We start from the raw sequence: 26,896 nt of genomic DNA on the forward strand, positions 1-26,896 counted from the left end.
TACGAAGCCACTCCTTCGTTGCCCGGGCGGTGTGTTTGGGATTATTGTCATGCTGAAAGACCTAGCCATGTTTCATCTTCAATGCCCTTGCTGATGGAAGGAGGTTTTCACTCAATCTCACGATACATGGCCCCATTCATTCTTTCCTTTACATGGCTCAGTCGTCCTGGTCCCTTTGCAGAAAAACAGCCCCAAAGCATGATGTTTCCACACCCATGCTTCACAGTAGGTATGGTGTTCTTTGGATGCAACTCAGCATTCTTTGTCCTCCAAACACAACGAGTTGAGTTAACAAAAAGTTCTATTTTGGTTTCATCTGACCATATGACATTCTCCCAATCTTCTTCTGGATCATCCAAATGCTCTCTAGCAAACTTCAGACAGGCCTGGACATGTACTGGCTTAAGCAGTGGGGCACGTCTGGCACTGCAGGATTTGAGTCCCTGGCGGCGTAGTGTGTTACTGATGGTAGGCTTTGTTACTTTGGTCCCAGCTCTCTGCATTCACTAGGTCCCCCCCGTGTGGTTCTGGGATTTTTGCTCACCGTTCTTGTGATCATTTTGACCCCACGGGGTGCGATCTTGCTTGGAGCCCCAGATCGGGAGATTATCAGTGGTCTTGTATGTCTTCCATTTCCTAACAATTGCTCCCACAGTTGATTTCTTCAAACCAAGCTGCTTACCTATTGCAGATTCAGTCTTCCCAGCCTGGTGCAGGTCTACAATTTTTTTTTCTGGTGTCCTTTGACAGCCTTTTGGTCTTGGCCGTAGTGGAGTTTGGAATGTGACTGTTTGAGGTTGTGGACAGGTGTCTTTTATACTGATAACAAGTTTAAACAGGTGCCATTAATACAGGTAACGAGTGGAGGACAGAGGAGCCTCTTAATTAAAGAGGTCTATTAATTACAGGTCTGTAGAGAACCAGAAATCTTGCTTGTTTGTAGGTGACCAAATACTTATTTTCCACTATAATTTGCAAATTAATTAATTAAAAATCCTAAAATGTGATTTTTTTTTGACTTTTTTTTCTCATTTTGTCTGTCATAGTTGAAGTGTACCTATGCTAAATTACAGGCCTCATCTTTTTAAGTGGGAGAACTTGCACAATTGGTGGCTGACTAAATACTTTTTTGCCCCACTGTATCCTGATGCATTTATTGTAGCTGGGGATTTTAACAATGCAAATTTGAGGAAAATGCTAATGAAGTTCTATCAACACATTTGCCTGTAGTACTCACGCTTCAACTCAAGACCATTGTTACTCTCCCTTCTGGCATGGCTACAAGGCCCTCTCCTCCACTCCTTTTGGGCAAATCAGATCATGACTCCATTTGGCTCCTTCCTTCCTATAGGCTCAAACTCAAAAAGAAGTAGCCATGCTAAGGTATTTTCAATGCTGGTCTGACCAATAGGAATCCATGCTTCAAGATTGTTTTGATCACTCTGACTGGGATATGTTCCAGTTAGCCTCGGAGAATAACATTGACGTATACACGATGACTGAGTTCATCAGGAAGTGTATAGGGGATGTTGTTCACACTGACTAAAACCTACCCAAACCAAAATCTGTGGATAGATGACTGTTTGCTCAACTTAAAGCGCAAACCACCACATTAAAGGTTAAATATATATATTCAAAAGATGTACCACTGCAAGGTGATTTGGAATATGGTCAAAATACAAACCGTGTAGTTCCCTGCGTAAAGCAATCAATGTCACTACAGAGAAAGTGGAGTCGCAATTCAATGCCTCAAACATGATGTATGTGGCAGGGTCTACAGATAGTCGCGGGATTACAAAGGGAACAACAATCACGTGGTGGACAGTCTTGCTCCTGGACAAGCTAAACACTTTCCTCGCCCGCGTTGAGGTTAAGTGCCGCCACCGCGCCCTGATCCCAAGGTCTGTGGGCTCTTCTCCGTGGTTGACGTGAGTAAGACGTTTAAGCGTGTTAACCCTCGCAAGGCTGCCAGCCCAGATGCCATCCCTAGCCACATCCTAAGAACATGCACAGACCTGTCTGCTCTCCCTCTTGCTTCAATATGTCCACCATTGTTCCTGTACCCAATAAAGCAAAGGTAACTGAAGTAAATGACTATTGCCTTGTAGAACTCCTGTCATCATGAAATGCTTTGAGACTAGTCAAGGATCATATCACCTCCACCTTACCTGACACCCTAGACCCACTTCAATTTGCGTACCGCCCAAATAGATCCAAAAAGGATTCAATCGCACTGCACACAACCTCTGCCCTGCTGATCCTCAACACAGGGGCCCCATAAGGGTGTTTGCTCAGCCCCCTCCTGTACTCCATGTTCACCCATCACTGTGTGGTCACGCATGCCTCCAACTCAATAATTTCAGTTTGGGGATGACAACCGTAGTAGGCCTGACTATAACAATGACTAGATGACCTAAAGGGAGGAGGTGAGGGCCTTTGCAGAATGGTGCCAGGAGAATAAATAACCTCTCCTGCAATGTCAACGAAACAAAAAGGAGCTGATCATGGACTTCAGGAGCCTGAAGAGGGAGCAAGCCCCTATACACATTGACGGGACTGCAGTAGAAAAGGTGAAGAGCTTAAAGTTCCCACGGCGTACACATCACTGACAATCTGAAATGGTCCACCTAGTGTTGTGGATAGGGGTGTGTAGTCCAACCACACTGCGCTACAGCGCCTCTTCAACCTCAGGAGGTTGATAATTTCTTGGCCCTTAAGATCCTCACTAACTAAGATTCAAGCTAGTCTCAAAATAAAATTCTGCTGCTTTTTGAGAGGGAGAAAAAAGCTCTACTCAACCTTTTTCAAAGATGTCTAGTAATGTGACTGACCGGCTCAAAATGGTCTTATGTAGCAACCTTTTTTAACATTGGATAAAAGTAAACTTGGAGCTGCAAAAATGGTATCATGCACTACATTGGAGGAACAATGGGAAAGTTATTCTGCTTTGAAAAGTTGATAAACTTGTAAACTCACTTTTGAGAAAATAGCCTTTGAATATTTTGGTACTACTACTGGAGAGCCCTTTGTCTACTTCCATTCAGTATTGTTCACACCCTCTTATGCTTTAGCCCCACCCATCTAGTTAAGGGTTGATCCAAGCGTTCTGCACTTACAGCAGTCAAGCTAAATGCTAGCTACTTCCAGACAAATGAGAGAACAGCTCACTGAACATTACTTGCCCTAGCAGTTCTGGTTAGGCTGTTTTCATGTTATCCAGAGTGTTGGTGACTAACTGTGCTGTCAGGTTGTAATTTTGTAAATTCAGAGCGTTTCGCTCTCGGAGCGGCCTACTGGAAGCTCAGGCTGACCAGTAGGGTTGCTCCGATCGTTCTCACAGCTTGGGTGCTTGACCATTGTTCACTGGCTAGCTACTTCCAGACACATGAGAGAACACCCTACTCTGACAATTTTACTCGCCCTAGCAGAGCTGGTTAGGCTGTTTTCATGTTATCCAGAGCGTTGGTGACTAACTGCTGCTGGCAACAATTATAATTTTTTTTGCCGACGTTTACTGACACCAGCCATATTCAACCGGTGTTGAGCGTTTGTAAATTCATCAGTTATTCTGCGCTCTGGCACACAGACGAGTGCTATGAAATTGGAGTAGATGGCCAGACTGAATTTACGAACGCACCCGAAATTGTTACTTTCATAATGGAGTCTTTTTATGACTTGTAGCTAGCTAAACAATTACCCATAATCCCAACTCATAACATTACTACACTGCATGAATCTGCAGGTAGCTAATCGACCAGGATCAATGTTAACATTTGGCTAGAACTAGCCAAGCAAATGGCTGAGATTTGAATAATTAGATCATACACGTAATGTTAACAAGCCAGCCAGCTAGCTAACATTAACTAGCTAATAGCATTTTTTTACTTGAAATTAAACCACTTTCTGTCAATTAGAAACGTGTAATATCTGAATGTCTTACCTGGTATACATCATGGATGGATGCGTCTCCGGTCGGATGCCATGGTTGCCCTTAGTTTGCAGATGTAATCTGGAGACCGGTGTTTTCTCAACTCGTTAGCTATTATACTCCTAGTTTCCTGAAACGGGTCACAAATGTAGATGTTTTGTGCTCTTGAAAGGAAGCAATCACTCCCATGTTGCTGACTACAAATTATCTATACAGAACAAAATTATAAACGCAACATGTGAAGTGTTGGTCCCATATATATTTTTTTTGTTCAGGAGCTGAAATAAAACATCACAGTATGGAACATTTCTGGATAGACAAAAACGAGTTTGTTTTGCCTGATTGTAGTTATGTTTCTGCTTATTTCTGGCTTTGTTAGTCAACTTGTCTATAATTAGATACATGTAGCTTCTCCTTTGTCATGTTGCCATTGAAGAGTAAAAAAAAAAAAAAACCTAGCTCAACAGTATAATGTAATAGAATGTGTCTATCTAGTTTACATCGGTAAAGTTCTCATCTTTTGTGGAACAATGACGTTTATGGACTAGGGAGAAAATACAATAAAGCAATAGTATTTCAACCACAAAATATGTATCAGCTTTTATGATGAAGACAGCACCTCTACATATTTTATATAACTGAGCATTGCATTCTCAAGAAGCACAAAGACGTGTGCATTTGTATCATTACTGCAGGAGTTAAGGCTGTAGCTCTATTCGCAAGGGACTAGTGTTACTAGACTGTTATGTATTTATTGCCCCAAAATGTCTGTTATTCCAAAGTATGTTTCACATGGGATACATATTTTAATTCATGAAAATAAAACATCTATTTAAATGACAGTTATGATGGAATCCTTGGTTTTTGTCCAGTTTAACTCAAGCTTGGTTCACACATTTCTAAACCATACCAAACCATCTTTGGTGTCGTGTCGCTATAATATTTATGACCATAATCATTAGGATATTTTAATGATCCGCAGTAGAAGACATCCTAAATGCCTTCAGATGTGAGCTTAGCTGCTAACTTGCACTTGATGTGTGTTTTTAGGCTATGGATGAAAGTGAACTTGTTCCAAACGTGTATCTCAGTTGTATGCTGCATTGCGATTTATACAGTGCTTTCGGAGTATTCAGACCCCTTGTTCCACATTTTGTTAAATTTATAGCCCTATTCTAAAATGGATTCATTTGCGTTTTACTGGGTGGCTTCTGTCTGTCTACTCTACCATAAAGGCCTGATTTTTGTGGAATGCTACAGAGATGGTTGTCCTTCTGGAAGAGTCTCCCATCTCCACAAAGGAGCTCTGTCAGAGTGACGATCTGATATTTTGTCACCTCCCTGACCAATTCCCTTCTCCCCTGATTGCTCAGTTTGGCCTAGGCGACCAGGCCGGGCAGTCTTGGTCTTTCCAAACTTCTTCCATTTTATGAATGATGGATGCCACTGTTTTTGGGGACCTTCAATACAGCAGAAATGTTTTGGTCCCCTTCCCCAGATCTGTGCCTTGACACAATCCTGCCTCAGAGCTCTACAAACAATGCTTTCGATCTCATGGCTTGGTTTTTACTCTGACATGCACTGTCAACTGTGGGACCTTGTTTTTATTTAGGTGTGTGTGTGTGTGCTTTTCCAAATGTCCAATAAATTGAATTGAACTCAGGTGGATTCAAAGTTGATATGTTTCTACAAGGATGATCAATGGGAACAGGATGCACCTGCGCTCAATTTCGAGTGTTTACCTTGTACATATTACCTAAACTAACCGGTGCCCCTGCACATTGACTCTGTACTGGTACCCCCTGTATATAGCCTTGCTATGTTATTTTACTGCTGCTCTTTAACTATTTGTTTATTTTTTTAACACAAATGTTTTTCTTAAGTGCGTTCGTTGTTGGTTAAAATAAAATACAATTTGATTTGAGTCACATGGCAAAGGGTCTAAATGCTTGTGTAAATGTAATTTCTAAACCTGATTTCGCTTTGTCATTATGGGGTATTGTGTGTCGATTGTGGGGGGCATTTAAATCAATTTCAGAATAAGGCTGTAACGTAACCATGTGGAAAGTCAAGAGATCTGAATACTTTACAAGTGCACTGTATTAACAGCAAGGTTTTCATTTAAATGGGTGCAATATTGTTTTAATGATGCATTTGGTGATCAATTCATTCCCACAAAACGTATAAACAAAAACATTCACTGTGAAAGTAGATTCATGTTGGCCATTCGTTCAATTTATCGAATCAGTTTTTTTGCTCAAACTGTGCGCAACACCTGGAAAACTGACATTTTCTCTCAACACAGGGATGCAATTTGCAAGGGACTGGTATCATCAGGAATTTGCCCAAAAATAGGTTATTCTGTTTCAGGTTTCATTCATTTCATTGGATTTCAGGTTTCATTTAACCCATCTAAACGGTAGATGACATGCCATAGGCCCATCTGAAGTCGTCTTGTGACTGTAGAATGTGTAAAGTTACACCAGGAATGCACAATCCCGCCATCAGTGCTCAGACTGTCCGGGCTGAGGCTGGACTGAGGGCTTGTAGACCTGTTGTAAGGCAGGTCCTCACCAGACATCAACAACGTTGCCTATGGGCACAAACCCACTGTCGCTGGACCAGACGGGATTGGCAAAAAGTGCTCTTCACTAATGAGTCGTGGTTTTGTCTCACCAGGGGTGATGGTTGGATTTGCTTTTATCGTCGAAGGAATGAGCGTTATCGAGGTGGAGGGTCCGTCATGGTCTGGGGCGGTGTGTCACATCGCCATTGGACTGAGCTTGTTGTCATTGCAGACAATCTCAACGCTGTGCGTTACAGGCAAGACATTCTCCTCCCTCATATGGTACCCTTCCTGCGGGCTCATCCTGACATGACCCTCCAGCATGACAATGCTGCCAGCCATACTGCTCATCCTGTGTGTTTTCCTGCAAGACAGGAATGTCAGCGAAAATCTGGTGTTGTCCATGAGGAGGAGATGCACTGCAGTACTTAATGCAGCTGGTGGCCACACCAGATACTGTCTTAATTTTGATTTTTGACCTGCTTTGTTCAGGGACACATCATTCCATTTCTGTTAGTCACATGTCTGTGGAACTAGTTCAGTTTGTCTGTTGTTGGATCTTGTTATATTCATACAAATATTTACACAATGTAAGTTTGCTGAAAATCAACTCACTTCCCCACCAGTAATTTTAGTTAGCATGAGCTGCTTAGAGTGCTAGCTAGCAACCTTATTAACAGGTCGTCTGAGGTAAAATCCATTAAAGTTAACGTAACTTAATTGCAGTTGTAAGTGTTTCCACGAGTGACTGATAGCTTTACAGTTAATGTTAGTTTATAGCCTTTTAGCTATTTTACCCAGCCATTTGCGTAAAATAGATGGCTACTGCAGAGATGTTCGGTCATAATATCCACGTCTGTGCCCAAACAATTCGAGCTTCTACCTTTTTTAAAAATCCGTCTTTCCAGAAACGAGTCTCACCGTTGCTGCTTGTTTTTGACCCTCAGCCCCCAGCTGTGCCCTGGACACCATTTGTGATTTGATTGCCCCCCCATCTACCGTCAGAGTTCCTACTGTTAGGTGACCTAAACTGGGATATGCTTAACACCCCGGCGTCCTACAATCTAAGCTAGTTGCCCTAAATCCCACACACATTATCAAGGAACCTACCAGGTACAACCCCAAATCTGTAACCATTGGCACCCTCCATAGATATCGTCCTGACCAACTTGCCCTCTAAATACACCTCTGCTGTCTCCACCCAGGATCTCAGCTATCACTGACTGATTTCCTGCTTCTGTAATGTGTCTGCAATCAAACGACCACTCCTCATCACTGTCAAACGTTCCCTAAAACACTTCTGCGAGCAGGCCTTTCTAATCGACCTGGCCTGGGTATCCTGGAAGGATATTGGCCTCATCCCGTCAGTAGGGGATGCCTGGTTGCTCTTTAAAAGTGCCTTCCTCAACGTCTTAAATAAGCATGCCCCATTCAAAAAACGTAGAACTAAGAACAGCTATAGTCCTTGGTTTATCCCAGACCTGACTGTCCTTTGACCAGCACAAAAACATCCTGTGGTGTACTGCATTAGCCTTGAATAACCCCTGTGGTATTAAACTTTTCAGGGAAGTCAGGAACCAATATACTCAGTCAGTTAGGAAAGCAAAGGCCGGCTTTTTCAAACAAATGTGCATCCTGTAGCACTAATTCCCAAGTTTTGGGACACTAAAGTCCATGGAGAATAAGAGCACCTCCTCCCAGCTGACCACTGCACTGAGGCTAGGAAACACTGTCACCACCAATTTTATAATCAAGAATTTCAGTAAGCAATTCTCTACGGCTGGCTATGCTTTCCACCTGGCTACCTCAACCCTGGCCAACAACTCTGCACCCCTGCAGAAACTTGCCCAAGCTGCTTCTCCTTCACCCAAATCCAGACAGCTGATGTTCTGAAAGAGCTGCAAAATCTGGATCCCCACAAATCAACTGGGCTAAACAATCTGGACCCTGTCTTTCTAAAATTATCAGCTGAAATTGTTGCTACCCCTATTACTAGCCTGTTCAACTTCTTTCGTATCATCTGAGATCCCCAAAGATTGGAAAGCTGCTGCGGTCATCCCCCTCTTGAAAGGGGTAGACACTCTAGACCCAAACTGTTCAAGGTCTAGCCAAGTTAACATAAAGATCACCGACCATTTTGAATCCGATCGTACCTTCTCCACTATGCAATCTTCCCAGCTGGTCATGGGTACACCTCATCTGCCCTCAAGTTCCTAAATGATCTCATAACCCCCATTGATGAGAGACAATACTGTGCAGCCGTCGTCATCGACCTGGTCAAGGCTTTCGACTCGTGTCTGCCGATTAGAATGTGGGGATTGACAAACAGCCTTGGTTTCTCTAATGATTGCCTCACCTGGTTCACTAACTACTTCTCAGCTGGAGTTCAGTGTGTCAAATCGGAGGGCCTGTTGTCCAGACCTCTGGCAGTCTCTATGGGGGTGCCACAGGGTTTAATTCTCAGGCTGACTCTTTAATGTATATATCAATTGATGTCTCTCTTGCTGTTGGTGATTCTCTGAGCCACCTTTACACAGACGACACCATTCTGTATACATCTGGCCCTTCTTTGGACAATGTTAACAAATCTCAACAAGCTTCAATGCCATACATTACTCATTCAGTGGCCTCCAAATGCTTTTAAATACTAGTAAAACTAAATGCATTCTCTTCAACCAATTGTTGGCAGCGCCTGCCTGAGTAGCATCACTACTCTGGATGGTTCTGACTTAATATGTGGACATCTACAAATACCTAGTTGACTGGTTAAACGCTTCTTCCAGACTTGCATTAAGCATCTCCAATCTAGAATTGGCTTCCTATTTCACAACAAAGCCTCCTTCACTCATGCTGCCAAACATACCCTCGTAAAACTGACTATCCTACATAAAATAGCCTCCAACACTCTACTCAGACTACATCCAGTTTGCTATCACAGTGCCATCTGTTTTCTCACCAAAGTCCCCTATACTACCCACCTCTGTGACCTGTTTGCTCTCGTTGGCTGTCCCTTGCTAGATATCTGTCGCCAAACCCACTGGCTACAGGTCATCTATAAGTCTTTGCTAGGTAAAACGCCGCCTTACCTCAGCTCACTGGTCACCATAGCAACACCCACCTGTAGCACGCGTTCCAGCAGGTATACCTCACTGGTCTTCACCAAAGCCAACACCACCTTTTTGGCTGCCTTTCCTTCCAGTTCTCTGCTGCCAATGACTGGAATTAATTGCAAAAATCACTGAAGCTGGAGTCTTATATCTCCCCCTCTAATTTTAAGCAATTGCTGTCAGAGCAGCTTACTGATCACTGTACCTGTAAATAGCCCATCCAAGAACCTCATCCCCATATTGTGTGTTTTTTTGGGGGGCGCTTTTGCACCCCAGTTACTTTACTTGCACATCTATCACTCCAGTGTTAATGCTAAATTGTAATTATTTTGCCTCCTATAGCCCATTTTATTGCCTTACCTCCCTACTCTTCTACATTGTGTTATTGACTATACATGTAGGTGTAGCTTTTTGTCGCTTAATCTTGGCCAAGTCGCAGTTCTTAATGAAAACTTGTTCATACCTGGTTAGATTTTTTTTTAAGCGGTTTTCAATTGGCATCTCTCCCCCTGTTCAGTTCCAGGTGGGGACTGGATTAGGTGTGAACAGTGCAGGAGGTGGGCTCATGAGTTGTGCTCTAAAAACATTTCATGAAATACAGTGGGGCAAACAAATATTTAGTCAGCCACCAATTATGCAAGTTCTCCCACTTAAAGATGAGGCTTGTAATTTTCATCATCGGTACACTTCAACTATGAGAGACAAAATGAGAAAAAAATCCAGAAAATCACATTGTAGGATTTTTAATTAATTTATTTGCAAATTATGGTGGAAAATAAGTATTTGGTCACCTACAAACAAGCAAGATTTCTGGTTCTCTACAGACCTGCAATTAAGAGACCTCTTTAATTAAGAGGCTCCTCTGTCCTCCACTCGTTACCTGTATTAATGGCACATGTTTAAACTTGTTATCAGTATAAAAGACACCTGTCCACAACCTCAAACAGTCACATTCCAAACTCCACTATGGTCAAGACCAAAGAGCTGTCAAAGGACACCAGAAACAAAATTGTAGACCTGCACCAGGCTGGGAAGACTGAATCTGCAATAGGTAAGCAGCTTGGTTTGAAGAAATCAACTGTGGGAGCAATTTTTAGGAAATGGAAGACATACAAGACCACTGATAATCTCCCTCGTTCTGGGGCTCCACGCAAGTTCTCACCCCGTGGGGTCAAAATGATCACAAGAACGGTGAGCAAAAATCCCAGAACCACACGGGGGGACCTAGTGAATGACCTGCAGAGAGCTGGGACCAAAGTAACAAAGCCTACCATCAGTAACACACTACGCCGCCAGGGACTCAAATCCTGCAGTGCTAGACGTGTCCCCCTGCTTAAGCCAGTACATGTCCAGGCCCGTCTGAAGTTTGCTAGAGAGCATTTGGATGATCCAGAAGAAGATTGGGAGAATGTCATATGGTCAGATGAAACCAAAATATAACTTTTTGGTAAACTCAATTCGTCATGTTTGGAGGACAAAGAATGCTGAGTTGCATCCAAAGAACACCATACCTACTGTGAAGCATGGGGGTGGAAACATCATGCTTTGGGGCTGTTTTTCTGCAAAGGGACCAGGACGACTGATCCGTGGAAAGAATGAATGGGGCCATGTATTGAGATTTTGAGTGAAAACCTCCTTCCATCAGCAAGGGCATTGAAGATTAAACGTGGCTGGGTCTTTCAGCATGACAATGATCCCAAACACACCGCTCGGGCAACGAAGGAGTGGCTTCGTAAGAAGCATTTCAAGGTCCTGGAGTGGCCTAGCCAGTCTCCAGATCTCAACCCCATAGAAAATCTTTGGAGGGAGTTGAAAGTCCGTGTTGCCTAGCCCCAAAAACCTCACTGCTCTAGAGGAGATCTGCATGGAGGAATGGGCCAAAATACCAGCAACAGTGTGAAAACCTTGTGAAGACTTACAGAAAACGTTTGACCTCTGTCATTGCTAACAAAGGGTATATAACAAAGTATTGAGGAACTTTTGTTATTGACCAAATACTTATTTTCCACCATAATTTGCAAATAAATTCATAAGAAATCCTACAATGTGATTTTCTGGATTTGTTTTTCTTATTTTGTCTGTCATAGTTGAAGTGTACCTATGATGAAAATTACAGGCCTCATCTTTTTAAGTTGGAGAACATGCACAATTGGTGGCTGACTAAATACTTTTTTGCCCCACTGTACCTATTGTTAACTTTAGCTGTTTTTTTCTTGTTCTTAGCATGACCTTCATCGCAATTGAGACAAAGCAATTAGACATTGTTCTTGGGGGGGGGGGGGTGCTAGTTACCCCCTAGTAACGGTGACAAATTTACACAACTGCAGCATTGAAATGAGGCTGAAATGAAAAATAATGGGACTGTTGCATCAAAATCCGGGGTGTTTACTTTCGATTCTGCGTGGCTTGACACGGTAATAACCTAATTTGAGACGTTGTGGAGAAAAACAACGGACCCCCGTTACGATGTAACGTATTGCACTCATTTGCAACTCATTTTGTGCCGTACAGCTTCTTTCCACCAGGGTTAGCCCCTCTCTCTCGCGTATATTACCTTGTCCCTTTGTTTGTTTGTACCTAGTCAATTGTACAGCTGAATGCATTCATTTTTTTCATTTCATTTCTGAACTTTAGCAGCCCCCTAAAAACCTGACAAACCTTCAAATAGGTATGTATTGACACACACACACATATATACATATATATATATATATATATGTGTATATGTATCTCTTTATAGTGTTTTATTTACATTTTAGAGGTGATCAGTTGGACAGATCGGGTGAAAAAAGCAGTTTTCCCCACACCTTTCACTATCACACAGTTGGTTTCACTTCCCCACCTGCCATTTTAAAAAAGACCAGAAGGAGCTAATTTCCTTCAAATCGTGCAGAGACAGGCATCTTGAAGGTCTCGTCGTTGATTTTGCTGAAAGGGGAGAATTTGTGCTTTACAATGGTATTGATATTACAGTTGACTTGGAAGTATTATGTTTTGGGGGAGCTAAAATAAGGTCAATATTACGAACCAGCACTATGTACAAAAGTTTGTTAGTTACAGTTACCCTACTCATCTGGCTGGTAGAGAAAAAAAAAACAGTTATTCAATATGCGCCTCGGATCTGGATAAGGATACGCTCAGTTGTGTACTCGTTGTGTGTTCACTTGTAGCCTCAATCAAAGATTTTTATAACTAAACCAAGATGGACAACAGCCTATCATTTCCATTGAGAACAGAAGTCATAGTGGGCAGCATAAGCAAGGAGGTGGGCAGAGCCAAGCATGAGTTTGCGAGATCCTATGGTCCCTTTGTAGCATAAATCTGCATATTTCAGTTGGGGAACGCCTACTCTGAAGTGCACATGTGCAATCACTCAATTTGCTTTTGCACTCCTAAACGATGCACTTTTGTTTTACAAACTTTGGCAAAGGCTAAAGTCTACAATTTTGTCCACTCTGTTCATAAGATTCTAGTTTTGGGAACTGTATTTAGATAAAATGTTTAATCGATGAGAATGTGCAGGGGGTAGGCCAAAATCCATCTACTCTCACTGCTGCCGCTGGGCTTCCCCTCATTACCATATTTTGTAGTGAGTGGAAACGCCAAGCGGAAGCTTCAAATTCATACATCCATTGAAATATTTCAATCTGTGACCCGGTCACGGTGAGCCATGTGAGTGAGCGACGCTTTGGCAAGCAGAAGGGAATTAAAATCATTATTATACAACGGCCACTGGCCGCAAAAGGCATGGATTTTTTTTTTAGGTGGCATTACAGCCACACAAAGGGGATGTAGCCGGGAAATTTTAGTTATTGTGAATGAGACTGAAGTGTGTACAGCCTGCACAAAAAAACAAAGCTGCCTTTCATGCTACTTTTTTCAAATCATCGTTAGTTGCATCATGCAGCCTTAGAATGTATAAAACATCTAAACATATAGCCCAATGTTTTTTACAACTGAAGTTGCATAAATAACTCTAAATGAAGCATAACAGGTGGAACTGTTTCTTAACTGCTCAACACAGAATAGCCGTGTGCACCCCCTAAAATCATTTGGAGAAAATAATATTTCGCTATGAAAAATGTTTTGCTACGGTCTACAACTAATGAATACACCCCAGTGATTGTCTAGTCAAACCACAAGTTTATCCCGGGTCCAAAAAGTTGATCCGAGGACAACTAGACCGTACCTGTCTAGAGCAGAGTGACAAATGTTCTCAACTAAGTTGCTCCTATGGTTAACAATTAGGTCTATGTTGGATAGGCCTTAAGTCAATGAATTCATGTCCTAGACCCAACCATGGCTCTGTATAGCCTATCAGCTGTAGTTACATAGACCCAAGGACACAGAATGGGATCTGACCCGGATCCGAGGGTCATCTATAGTATTTCCTACCCCAGACCCGTGAAGACCTAGTCCACACCCTGTAGGCTTCAGGCCATTGGTTGGCAGATCACCAGGCATGCTCTTAGGGCTTTAAAGAGAGCGGAGCAGGTCATTGATATGACTCTCTGATAAAAATGTAAAGGCTTTAGAGTTCAGCGGAAACCAAAACAGTCATCTCTGCAGGTGTTTATGTTAATTGTAGATGGTGTTAGGACTTGAGCACTTGGTGTTTGATTTCCGAAGCTGCAATGCATCCCTTAAGTAATTTCACATCTTTAATGTCTCTGATCTCTCTACTGCTCTCTCCCCAGGTATAGACTGCGCCTTCACAGTCACAACCAGCAATGCAGATGTGAGGGCTAAAGAGAATGAAGGTAAGTCCTGGAGAATAGAAATTGGCTATCAATTGGCATGTTGAGCTTTTCTGAAATAAACAAAAGCTTTCAACTGTCACATTGTCTATTACAAGGAAGGAATACAGAATATATTGAAAACGTTTTATTGTATTTGTCCCACAGCTTTGTGGTTTAAACTGATTAGACTGTTCTCTACAGGTGCTGATCTTTACTGCACTCACTCTGCTGACTTTGGTGCAAATGCCAGAGTTGAGTGGAAGTTTAAGGACATGAAGGGTTCTACAACCCATGTCATTTTTGATGGGAAACCTACCAGTAAGTACATCAACTTTTCAGACTGATTCCAAAGAAATGCATTACGTATGGCCTCTTGTATTTGTAGGACTTGTGATTATTAGCTTGTATATTCATCCACATTGGTCTAACCGTTATTCTTGTATTCAAACCAGAACACTTTTGTTATCCCTACAAATGAGTGACTGGCCATTCCTCCAGTATAATGTTTCCTCCCTCTCTCAGCACCGTATGCCGACCGTGTCACTAAGTTTGATGGGATGCTGAGGTTCAGTAAGGTGACACGGAAAGATAATGGGGAGTATTACTGCGCGGTGTCTGGTAGTCAGAATTTTGGGGAGGTCAAAGTGAAGCTCACCGTTTTAGGTAAGTATAATCTAGAGGACTGTTATTAGCATGTTTTTTTTTAAACCACTCCTATAACAAATTGTAGACTCAGATACTCAACAAGAAGGCCTGATTTTCATTATTACTGAAACGGGACCCAAGTTTTACATATAAAGATGCAGTCCATAAAAAAAATTGAGGCCCCTTACACTTCAGTGTTGTGATCCTGAAATGCTAGCAAAACGCATAGCGCATAGAATTAAAAAGATATTGTTCGATATTATTAATGTTGATTATACAGGTTTTTTTACATGGAAGATAAGCGGGAGATAAAATAAGACAAGTACTATAAACAATAGAACACTGAAAAATCTGGGAAACCAGGCCTGGTATTCATAGCTGACTTTTAAAATACTTTTGATAAAGTACAACTGGAGTTTATATAAAAATGTTTGGATAATCTCTTATACAATGGTCTGAAATTATGTACAGTGCATTTGGAAAGTATTCAGACCCTTTGACTTTTTCCACATTTTGTTACATTACTTATTCTAAAATGGATGAAAAATGTCTCAATCTACACACAATAACCCAAAATGACAAAGCAAAGAGGTTGTAAGAATTTTTTGCAAAGTTATAAAAACATTTCAACTGAAATCAAATTAAGTATTCAGTCCCTGTACTTTGAAGCACCTTTGTTGGCAGTGATTACAGCCTTGGGTGTGACGCTACAAGCTTGGCCCACCTGTATTTGGTAAGTTTTTCCAATTTCTGCTCTGCAGATTCTCTCCACCGCTGTCAGGTTGGCTGGGAAGTGTCACTGCATAGCTATTTTCAGGTCTCTCCAGAGATGTTCGATCGGGCTCAAGTCTGGCCTCTGGCTGGGCCACTCAAGGACATTCAGAGGCTTGTCCTGAAGCCACTCCTATGCTGTTAGCTTAGGGTTGTTATCCTGTTGGAACATTCACCCCAGTCTGAGGTACTGAGTGCTTTGGAGCAGGTTTTCATCAAGGATCTCTCTGTACTTTTCTCAGTTCATCTTTCCCTCGATCCTGACTAGTCTCCCAGTCCCTGCCTCTGAAAAGCATCCCCACAGGATGATGCTGCCACCACCATGTTTTACTGTAGGGATGGTGCCAGGTTTCCTCCAGTCCAAATAGTTCAATCTTGGTTTCATTAGACCAGAGAATCTTGTTTATCATGGTCTGAGAGTCTTTCTGGGCCTTTTTGGCTAACTCCAAGCTGGCTGTCGTGCCTTTTTTACTGAAGTGGCTTCCGTCTGCCTACTCTACCATAAAGGCCTGATTGGTGGAGTGTTGCAGAGAGTTGTCGTTCTGGGAGAGTCTCTCCTCCACAGAGGAATTATGGAGCTCTGTCAGTCCATTGGGTTCTTGCAAAGATGTCTAAACCGGTTTTCTATTTGTCACTATGGGGTTTTGTGTGTGTTTGAGGATTTTCATTAAAAAAATATATTTTAGGATAACATGGGAAAAGTCAAGGGGTCTAAATACTCTATTAATGCACTGTATCTATTTATTAAGACCATTTTGAAATGTGAGCTATTAAAATCATATCCAACAATCTCAAGGGTCTAGAAATCCAGGGGTTAAAAACAAAGTTGTCATTGTATGCAGATTCATGTTTTCTTTTATATCCACAATTTGGATCCCTCCACAGCCTCATAGAGGATCTAGATACTTTTCAAACCTCTCTGGATTACAACAAAATTATAAGTGTACTATTACATATTAGATCACAAAAAATTTGACATTACCGCGTAGTTTACTAATAAAATGGTCTGACTGATGTGGACAGTCTTAATTTCTTTCAGGATATGATCTCAGTACAATATATTTTAATAGAAATTAGCATAAAAATATATAAGAACTTGCTACCATAGAATGGAAAATACCTGTCCATTTTGTATGAAAAATCACCCTGAGTAACTCTTCAGTCATATCCCAGTTTAACTATTTACGTATGGCCTTGCCTATATCTAGCAACTTGTTTTTTTTTAATTATGAAAAAATATTATTTGGAAACGGCGAGCCAGACAATTGGACGGGCCTATTTATATAATATGAATTCGAAGCTCAAATATTATTGAAGCATTCGACCTCACTAAAGGCATGAGTCATATGTATAACTTTTGTATCTGAAGTTGTTTTTTAGCAGATTAAGAATGTCTCGCCAAAGTTCAAGAATGGCCTTTTTCCCCTTTATTCAGATTACAACCTCTCACTTTTGGTTATTTAAAAATGTATTCTCAAATATCGCAATTTAAAAAAAAAAGACATGCTCTAGAAAGTTGGTTGCTATTTCAGTTTAATCCACCAGAAAAGACGGAACAAATATTATGGTTAAACTCCAATATACTAATGGATAAAACAAACATTTAGTTTTGGAATAAAATAAATATTTTGTTAACTCCACCAGTCCTCTTACATTGTTAAGTCACATGCAGCTAACAAAAATATGGAAATATCTGCTCTACTCAAATTTACAACCAACTAATCGCAACATTACTGCAAAAATGGAAGAGGGGAGAAGAGTAAGGAACTTGTCAGTCGGCCCTGCATTAATAAAGACCAAAATTGGCTAAAGAAAATTGTGATTAATAAAGTCTACCAGTTTAATTTAGACACACATTGCCAGCTGTGCCACATAGATTGCAAAATAGTTCAAGTTTTATGAACTGATGACGCCGGATTTAGAACTTAGAATTTTTTATGTGTACGAACGTGCCAGCTCTGCAGATTTTACTGTGAGACAATCATTAGATATTTTGATACTGTCTTATATATATATATATATATATATATATATATATATATATATTAGCTTGTTTTTGGTCTGAAGGATTGGATTAAATACAAACTAAAATATATATATATATTTTAGCTTGTTTTTGGTCTGAAGGATTGGATTAAATACAAACTAAAGATCACTGTTGCGAAATGTATATCGTATGCATAAACTGGAAGGGGAAGCCTCAGTGTTCTATTAGTTAACTCCAAGGAGGGGTGGTAGGGTTAGGAGAAAATATTTACAAAACATTATATAGTACCAGTCAAAAGTTTGGACACCACCTCATTCCAGGGTTCTTTTTATATTTTCTACATTGTAGAATAATAAAGACAAACTATGAAATAACACATGGAATCAAAGTGTTGAACTTCAAATATATTTTCATTTGTTTAAAGTAGCCACCCTTTGCCTTGACAGCTTTGCACACACTTGGCATTCTGTCAACCAACTTCATAAGGAATGCATTTTAATTAATAGGTGTGCCTTAAAGTTAATTACAGAATTTCTTTCCTTAATGCGTTTGAGCCAATAAGTTGTACATTCTTCAATATAGGAAAAATAAAGAATCCCGTGTTACATTTCCACCCCAATTTTTTAAAATATATTTTTAAAAAATGTCAGGGGATTCGAAATGATGCAGACAATTACATTGATGGAAGCTGCAATATTAAAGCTGATCTACCCCCTAAACAATTTGAGATTTGACTTGTATCATTTGTTAACTAAGCGAAAACAGCCCTTAAATGTGTTATGGCCATATACCAAAAACCCCCAGAGGTGCCTTATTGCTACTACTTTTACAACTGATTACCAACATGAATACAACAGTAAACAAGTGTTTTATGCGTCATACCCATGGTATATTATCTGATGTACCTACAGCTGTTTCAGCCAATCAGCATCCAGGACCCAAACTACCCGATTTATTATTACATAAGAGCTAGACACTGCTTTGAGGGATTATCTTCGTCGGAGTTCATCTGAGTTTGAGCAATGATATTGCCTGTAAATGTTATAGACAGGATAGAAACTCCCTTGTAATGTGACAATTTTATGATCGTGTGTGAATTGATTCAGGATACCGCGACAATAAGATGTCAGTGTAACATATTACGTTTTCCTGCAGTGCCTCCATCCATGCCTATGTGTAGGGTCCCAACCTCTGTGACAACGGCGCGTAGCGTGCTGCTTTCCTGCCATGATGCCCAGGGGTCACCTCCCCCTACCTACAAGTGGTACAAAGACAATAACCCTCTCCCTGAGGACCCCAGCAAGTTCGCTGCCTTCAGGAACTACACCTACAAGATCAACACTGTCAATGGCAACCTGGTCAGTGTTCCTGCGTCCTTTTCACCCCAACTCTCATTGCTAGGCCTATACAACATTAACCTGGGTCATATTCATTGGAGCACATTGGAACAAAACGTTTTGCATACACGTACACAATTATGCACTTGATTAAGAATTATCGAGGATAAGCAGTCTACTTATATCCATTGTGGCCCTCTTTCATGATAGTGTTTGGCGTATGTGACCGACCGCCTTGATTCGATCTAATGTAGCAAAAAATGGAATGGTGTTTGAAATTGTGTTTTTTACATTGGATAAAAGCACACACACAGGGCTACAAAATGGTATATCATAGCCTGCATTTGAGGAACAGTGGGAAAGTAATTCTGGTTTGAAAGTTGATCAACTTGTAAAGTCACTTTTGACAACATGACCTTTTGAATGTTTTGGTACCTACTGGAGAGCTCTCCTTTGTATACACCATTCAGCATCGTTCACACCCTCTTAAGCTTTAGCCACACCCATCTCTATAAGGGTTGATCCGAGCGTTCTGTTTTAACAGTCAAGCACCCAAGCCAACTGGCTAACAGTTGTCGCATTGATGTTCTATTAAAATGGGCACATGTAGCCACCTAAGCAATGAACCATAATCTCCACTCATTACTTTTTTCCCCCTTCATTCTGAGTGGTTATCGAAAGGGAGAGAGCTGGAAAGGATTAAAAAAAATATAAATACATTGACAATAGCATCCATTCTCATTGGATGTAATATCATACTTTGTGTGAGAAGCTCCACAGGTCATTAGTGGTGGTTCATTAAGCCAATCAGAAATACTATCAGGGTACGTTTCATTTACCTGCATTTGCCCGCAGGCCAGGTAGCCTATAGACCTACTTCTATGCGTGCACGTCCTTACGCAACATTGACAGTAGCGCTCCAAACAAAAGACGATGACTAAATTGACAAGTCGTAAATGGAATGAAATTAACCAAAACTTTTCTCTTGTGTAGTATATGTTGTGCTCTGTGCAAACAACTTCTCCACTCTGACAATGAGAACTGCAAAAGACAGGAATAATATTGAATGCATTAACAGATATTCGCATAACCAAGCACATTGTAGATTACAAATTATAGGCATTAACGGTAAATGTACTACTGGTGATTTTTATATGTAATGGGGAATTGATATACAATAACAATCAAGGCAAACAATTCACACAATGAAGTTACGAAAGTGCACAAATTGGCACGAGTCACATTGAGACGTGCAGACCCTTGTGGAGGCCACGTGGATGGCACACTACAATGGATTAGTTCACTGACATGGGTGTGACTCAGACAGGTGTCCTGTGTGCCATTTCAAAAAAAAATGTGTGCTACTGCTTGAATAAAAAAAAGTATATCTTGGTCGACCAATAGCCTATTGACCAAATGGTTGACTAATTGGGGTCAGTCCTACATCCTTCATTATTTACAGTACAAGTCAAAAGTTTGGATACCTACTCATTGGAAGGTTTTTCTTAATTTTTTACTATTTTCTACATTGTAGAATAGTGACGATGCAAACTATGGAATAACACATGGAATGATATAGTAACCAAAAAAGTATTAAACAAATCTAAATATTCTATTTTTCTAAGTAGCCATGCTTTGCACACTCTTGACATTCTCTCAACCAGCTTCATGAGGAATGTTTTTCCAACAGTCTTAAAGGAGTTCCCACATTTTGAGGACTTGTTGGCTGCTTTTCCTAAACTCTGCAGTTCAACTCATCCCAAACTATCTCAATTGGGTTGAGGTTGGCTGATTGTGGAGGCCAGGTCATCTGATGCAGCACTCCATCACTATCCTTGGTCAAATAGCCCTTACAGCCTGGAGGTGTGTTGGGTTGTTGCCCTGTTGAAAAAAAACGAATGATAGTTCCACTAAGCGCAAACAAGATGGGATGGTGTATTGCTGTGGTAACCAAGCTGGCTAAGTGTGCCTTGAATTCTAAATAAATCAGTGTCACCAGCAAAGCACCCCCACATCACACCACCTATTCCATGCTTCACGGTGGGAACCACATATGCGAAGATCATCCATTCAGCTACTCTGCGTCTCACAAAGACATGACGGTTGGAAGAAAAAATCTAATTTGGACTCACAAGACCAAAGGACAGATTTCCACTGGTCTAATGTATTTTGCTTATGTTTCTTGGCCCAAGCATGTCTTCTTATTGGTGTCCTTTTAGTAGTAATGTCTTTGCAGCAATTTGAAGGCCTAATTCAGTCTCTCCTGTGAGCAATTTCTGTTTCTTAAACTCTGCATTTATTTGGGCTGCAATTTCTGAGGCTGGTAACTCTAATGAACTTGTCCTCTGCAGCAGAGGTAACTTGTGGTCTTCCTTTCCTGTGGTGGTCCTCATGAGCCAGTTTCTTCATCAGCGCTTGGTTTTAGCGACTGCACTTGAAATTTTCCGGATTGACTGACCATGTCTTAAAGTAATGCTGGACTGTCATTTCTCTTTGCTTATTTGAGCTGTTCTTGCCGTAATATGAACTTAGCCATATTTGGTAAAAAATGATCTTCTATATACCACCTCTGCCTTTTTCACACCACAATTGATTGGCTCAAACACATTAAGAAGGAAAGAAATTAACTTAACAAGGCATACCTGTTAATTGAAATGCATTCCAGGTGACTACCTCATGAAGCTGGTTGTGAGAATGTCAAGCGTGTGCAAAGTTGTCATCAAGGCAAAGGGTGGTTACTTTGACATTATTCAAATATAAGATTTTAATTTAGCACTTCTTTTGGTTACCACATGATTCCATGTTATTTCATAGTTTTTACATCTTCACTATTCTACAATGTAGAAAATAATAAAATTTAAAGGAAAACCCTGGAATTAGTAGCTGTCAACTTTTGACTGTTACTGCTAGAGGTCGACCGATTATGATTTTTCAAAGCCGATACCGATTAATCAGACTTTTTAAAAAATGTTTTTTTTTATGTATTTGTGATAATGACAATTACAACAATACTGAATGAACACTTATTTTAACTTAATATCAATACAATCAATTTAGCCTCAAATAATATGAAACCTGTTCAATTTGGTTTAAATAATGCAAAAACGTGTTGAAGAAAGTAAAAGTACAATATGTGCCATGTAAAAAAGCTATCGCTTAAGTTCCTTGCTCAGAACATGAGAACATATGAAAGCTGGTGGTTCCTTTTAACATGAGTCTTCAGTATTCCCAGGTAAGAAGTTGCAGTTATAGGAATGATAGGACAATTTCTCTCTATACGATTTGTTGATATACCTTTGCCTATTGGATGTTCTTATAGGCACTTTAGTATTGCCAGTGTAACAGTATAGCTACCGTCCCTCTCCTCGCCCCTACCTGGGGTCGAACCAGGAACACATCGACAACAGCCACCCTCGAAGCAGCGTTACCCATCGCGCCACAAAAGCCGCAGCCCTTGCAGAGCAAGGGGAACAACCACTCCAAGTCTCAGAGCGAGTGATGTTTGCCACGCTATTAGCGCACACCCCGCTAACTAGCTAGCCATTTCACATCGGTTACACCAGCCTAATCTCGGGAGTTGATAGGCTTGCAATCATAAACGGCTCAATGCTTGAAGCACAGCGACGAGCTGCTGGCAAAACTCACGAAAGTGCTGTTTGAATGAATTCTTACGAGCCTGCTGGTGCTTACCATCGCTCAGTCAGACTGCTCTATCAAATCAGACTTAATTATAACATAATAAAACACAGAAATATGAGTCTTAGGTCATTTAAAATGGTCGAATCCGGAAACTATCATCTCGAAAACCAGGCGTTTATTCTTTCAGTGAAATACGGAACCATTCCGTATTTTATCTAACGGGTGGCATCCATCAGTCTAAATATTCCTGTTACATTGCACAACCTTCAATGTTGTCATAATTATGTAAAATTCAGGCAAATTAGGCAAACTGTTGCATATACCCTGACTCTGCGTGCAATGAATGCAAGAGAAGTGACAATTTCACCTGGTTAATATTGCCTGCTAACCTGGATTTATTTTAGCTAAATATGCAGGTAAAAAAATATATACGTCTGTCTTGATTTTAAAAAATGCATTGATGTTTATGGTTAGGTACAGTTGTGCAACGATTGCTTTTGACGCACCCCATCCCGTTAGCGGGATCATTTTCATCAACACCCGCTGAATTGCAGCGCGCCAAATTCAAATAAAATTACTAAACAGTTTTAATTTTCATGAAATCACAAGTGCAATATAGCAAAACACAGCTTAGTTTGTTAATCCACCTGTCGTGTCAGATTTTGAAAATATGCTTTACAGCGAAACAATCCAAGCATTTGAGTTTATCGATCACTAGACAAAGCATTATGAACACCTAGCATCAAAGTAGCTTGGTCACGAATCAGAAAAGCAATCAAATGAATCACTTACCTTTGATCTTCAGATCTTTGCACTCACGAGACTCCCAGTTACACAAATGTTCCTTTTGTTCCATAAAGATTATTTTTATATCCAAAATACCTCAATTTATTTGGCGCGTTATATTCAGAAATCCACAGGCTCGAGCTGTCACGACATTGCAGACAAATTCCAAATAGTATCCGTAATGTCCACAGAAACATGTCAAGTTTTTTTATCACTCCTCAGGTTGTTATTAAAATGAATAATTGATAATATATCAACCGGGATAATCACTTTTTCAATAGGAGAGGGAGAGACGGTGGCTGCCCCACTCCGGTTGCGCAAGCAAAACTCATGCGGACACCCAGCTATCCACTGGCGCAATGTTATCTTTCGCACTCATTTTTCAAAATAAAAGCCTGAAACTATGTCTAAAGACTGACACCTTGAGGAAGTTATAGGAAAAGTAATCTGGTTGATATCCCTTTAAATGGAGCGAAGGCAGAGCTTTCAAAATTGAAGCCACTTCCTGGTTTGATTTTCCTCAGGTTTTCACCTGCAATATCAGTTCTGTTATACTCAGACAATATTTTGACAGTTGGAGACTTTAGAATGTTTTCTATCCTAATCTGATAATTATACGCGTATTCTAGTTTCTGGGCCTGAGAAACAGGCAATTTCAAATGGGTATGTTTTTCATCCAAAAAAATCTAAATACTGCACCCTACACTCAACAAGTTAAGGAGAAGTTTATCTTTAATTCTGAATAACACTATCTTTCTATCAATGTTTATTATGAGTATTTCTGAAAAATCACCGGATGTTTTGGAGTCAAAACATTACTGCATGTAAGGCACCAATGTAAATGGATATTTTTGGATATAAATATGCACATTATTGAACAAAACATACATGATGTCCTATGAGTGTCATCTGATGAAGATCATCAAAGGTTAGTGATTAATTTTATCTACATTTCTGCTTTTTGTGACTCCTATCTTTGACTGTAAAAATTGCAGTTTTTTTCGACCTGGTTATGACCTAACATATTGTGCTTTAGCCGTAAAGCATTTTTGAAATCGGACACAATGGGTAGATTAACAAGAAGTTTCTTTCATTTGCTGTATTGGACTTGTTAATGTGTGAAAGTTACATATTTCTAAAAAAATATTTTTGAATTTCGCGCGCTGCCTTTTCAGCGGAATGTTAAGGGGGTTCCGCTAACGGAATGCCTGCCCTAGAAAGGTTAATCGGTCTACCTCTAGTTAGGAATAACCAAAGCCTTAGCATGCTCCCATATGGCCATCCACCGCTTATGGGTTTAGCCTTGGAGGGCAAACCATTTACTTCAACCACATGTTCCCTCCCTTGCAAGTAGGACATACAACCCATTCAAGAGTGGTACTTCCCAACCTGCCTTTAACTTGGCAAGTAGGATGTTATGATTAACTGTATCAAAAGCCTTGAGGTTAAGCTGCACCATTATCAATCTCCTTCCTTATGTGGACATTTTTAAGTATGAGTCGGTAGAGTATGATTTTATGAACCTTGACTGGAATTCATTAATGAGATTATTTACAAGTAGAGCTGCTCATGGACCACACGCTACGATTTTGGTCTTGACAGTGAGGATGGAGACTGGCCTGTAGTGCCCACGGTTGGTCCTTGTGCAAATTAATGACTGGCCATTTTTTGTTTGGGAATGTACCTAGATCAAGAGGTTAATTATGTGAGTAATACATGGGGCAATTTGATCTGCTGCATCTCAACAACTTTGCTGGTATAGCATCCAAGCCAGTGGCTTTGGAGCAGTTAAGCTCCACTAGCATTTTAGCTACCTTGCCTACATAAACACTTTTTAAAGGAGAAAGAGTTGGGTTGGACCCCAGATTGGCGTAGTAGCTCTTGAGTTGTTAATTCCCAAACAAGTGGTGGGTAAGTTGCTAACCAACATATTAGCAACATAAGTAAAATATGAGTTGAATTCATTAGCCACCATTGTTTTGTTGGAAACCAGATCACTCATAATGTCTAGGCTTTACTACTAGATTTGTTTTTGGCAGTTTCTACATCCTAATTCTTAGAATTAATTTAGTTGGCTTTGGTTCTCTGCAATTTTGTCAGTGGAGTACCCCCCTCTTGGCTGTTATCTTTTTCTGAACATCATTCCTCTTGAGCCCTTTCTATATAAAAGGAAGTCAGAATGATCTTGGGTTTTACTAAACTCAGCAAAAAAAAGAAACGTCCTCACTGTCAACTGTGTTTATGTATGCATATAAGACAACAGAAACAAACTGATCAAGTTCCACAAGACATGTGACTAACAGAAATGGAATAATGTGTCCCTGAACAAAGGGGGGGGGGGGGGTCAAAATCAAAAGTAAGTAAGTCAGTATCTCATGGACTGCACCAGATTTGCCAGTTCTTGCTGTGAGCTGTTACCCCACTCTTCCACCAAGGCACGTGCAAGTTCCCAGACATTTCTGGGGGGGGAAATGGCCTTAGCCCTCACATTCTGATCCAACAGGTCCCAGACCTGCTCAATGGGATTCAGATCCAGGCTCTTCGCTGGCCATGGCAGAACACTGACATTCCTGTCTTGTAGGAAATCACGCACAGAACGAGCAGTATGGCTGGTGGCATTGTCATGCTGGAGGGTCATGTCAGGATGAGCCTGCAGGAAGGGTACCACATGAGGGAGGAGGATGTCTTCCCTGTAACTCAGTGTTGAGATTGCCTGCAATGACAGGCTCAGTCCAATGATGCTGTGAGCCACTGCCCCAAATCATGACGGACCCTCCACCAAGTCGATCCCGCTCCAGAGTACAGGCCTCGGTGTAACGCTCATTCCTTCGACGATAAACGTGCCCATAGGTGACTCTGTTGCCGGTGGTGTCTGGTGAGGACCTGCCTTACAACAGCCCTCAGTCCAGCCTCCAGCTGTGGAGCTTCTCAAAGTAATGTTTTCCTTCACCTCAAACAGTAAGCAAACAAGGTCTCTGTTTTTACATAATTGAGAATTACAATAGTTCCTCAATGTATTTAAAATCTTTCTAGCTTTCTCCCTTTCAATAACTACTGTAACCACAAATTTTCATTCTCTGGTCTAATGGAAATGTCATAAAATATGCCTGCCTGATTACTTATCAGTTCTTTACTTGGACTGAAATAATAGGTTCCTGTAATCATTTTGGGAGCTCCACAATACATTCAAGCTAATATTCTAGAAAAGGAGTTCAAGCAGTAAACTTGAGGTGCTGGTTAAGTCGAGCAACTGGCCTAAAGCTGTCTGTTCCAAGCTCACTAGCACATGATACTCAGAGGGCCCAGAATATTTTATAAAATGTTGCAAGTTTGCTAGCACAAGCTTTGAGCCAGACCCAAGTTAATAGTTGATACAATGTTTCATATTTGT

At 40.8% G+C, this 26,896-nt stretch overlaps 1 protein-coding gene across 1 annotated transcript in view; it reads left to right on the forward strand.

The window, feature by feature from the left end:
* Positions 1-26,896, forward strand: part of f11r.1 (F11 receptor, tandem duplicate 1) — a 46,311-nt gene that overhangs the window by 4,384 nt on the left and 15,031 nt on the right. Inside the window, exons 2-5 of the mRNA XM_021618972.2 lie at positions 14,299-14,361; positions 14,542-14,658; positions 14,863-15,003; positions 18,899-19,101. Of these exons, the coding sequence (XP_021474647.1) occupies positions 14,299-14,361; positions 14,542-14,658; positions 14,863-15,003; positions 18,899-19,101 (524 nt within the window). The remainder of the gene's footprint in view (positions 1-14,298; positions 14,362-14,541; positions 14,659-14,862; positions 15,004-18,898; positions 19,102-26,896) is intronic.

The sequence above is a fragment of the Oncorhynchus mykiss genome, chromosome 10, assembly GCF_013265735.2.
Source record: "Oncorhynchus mykiss isolate Arlee chromosome 10, USDA_OmykA_1.1, whole genome shotgun sequence".
NCBI classification, from domain to species: Eukaryota; Metazoa; Chordata; class Actinopteri; order Salmoniformes; family Salmonidae; genus Oncorhynchus; species Oncorhynchus mykiss.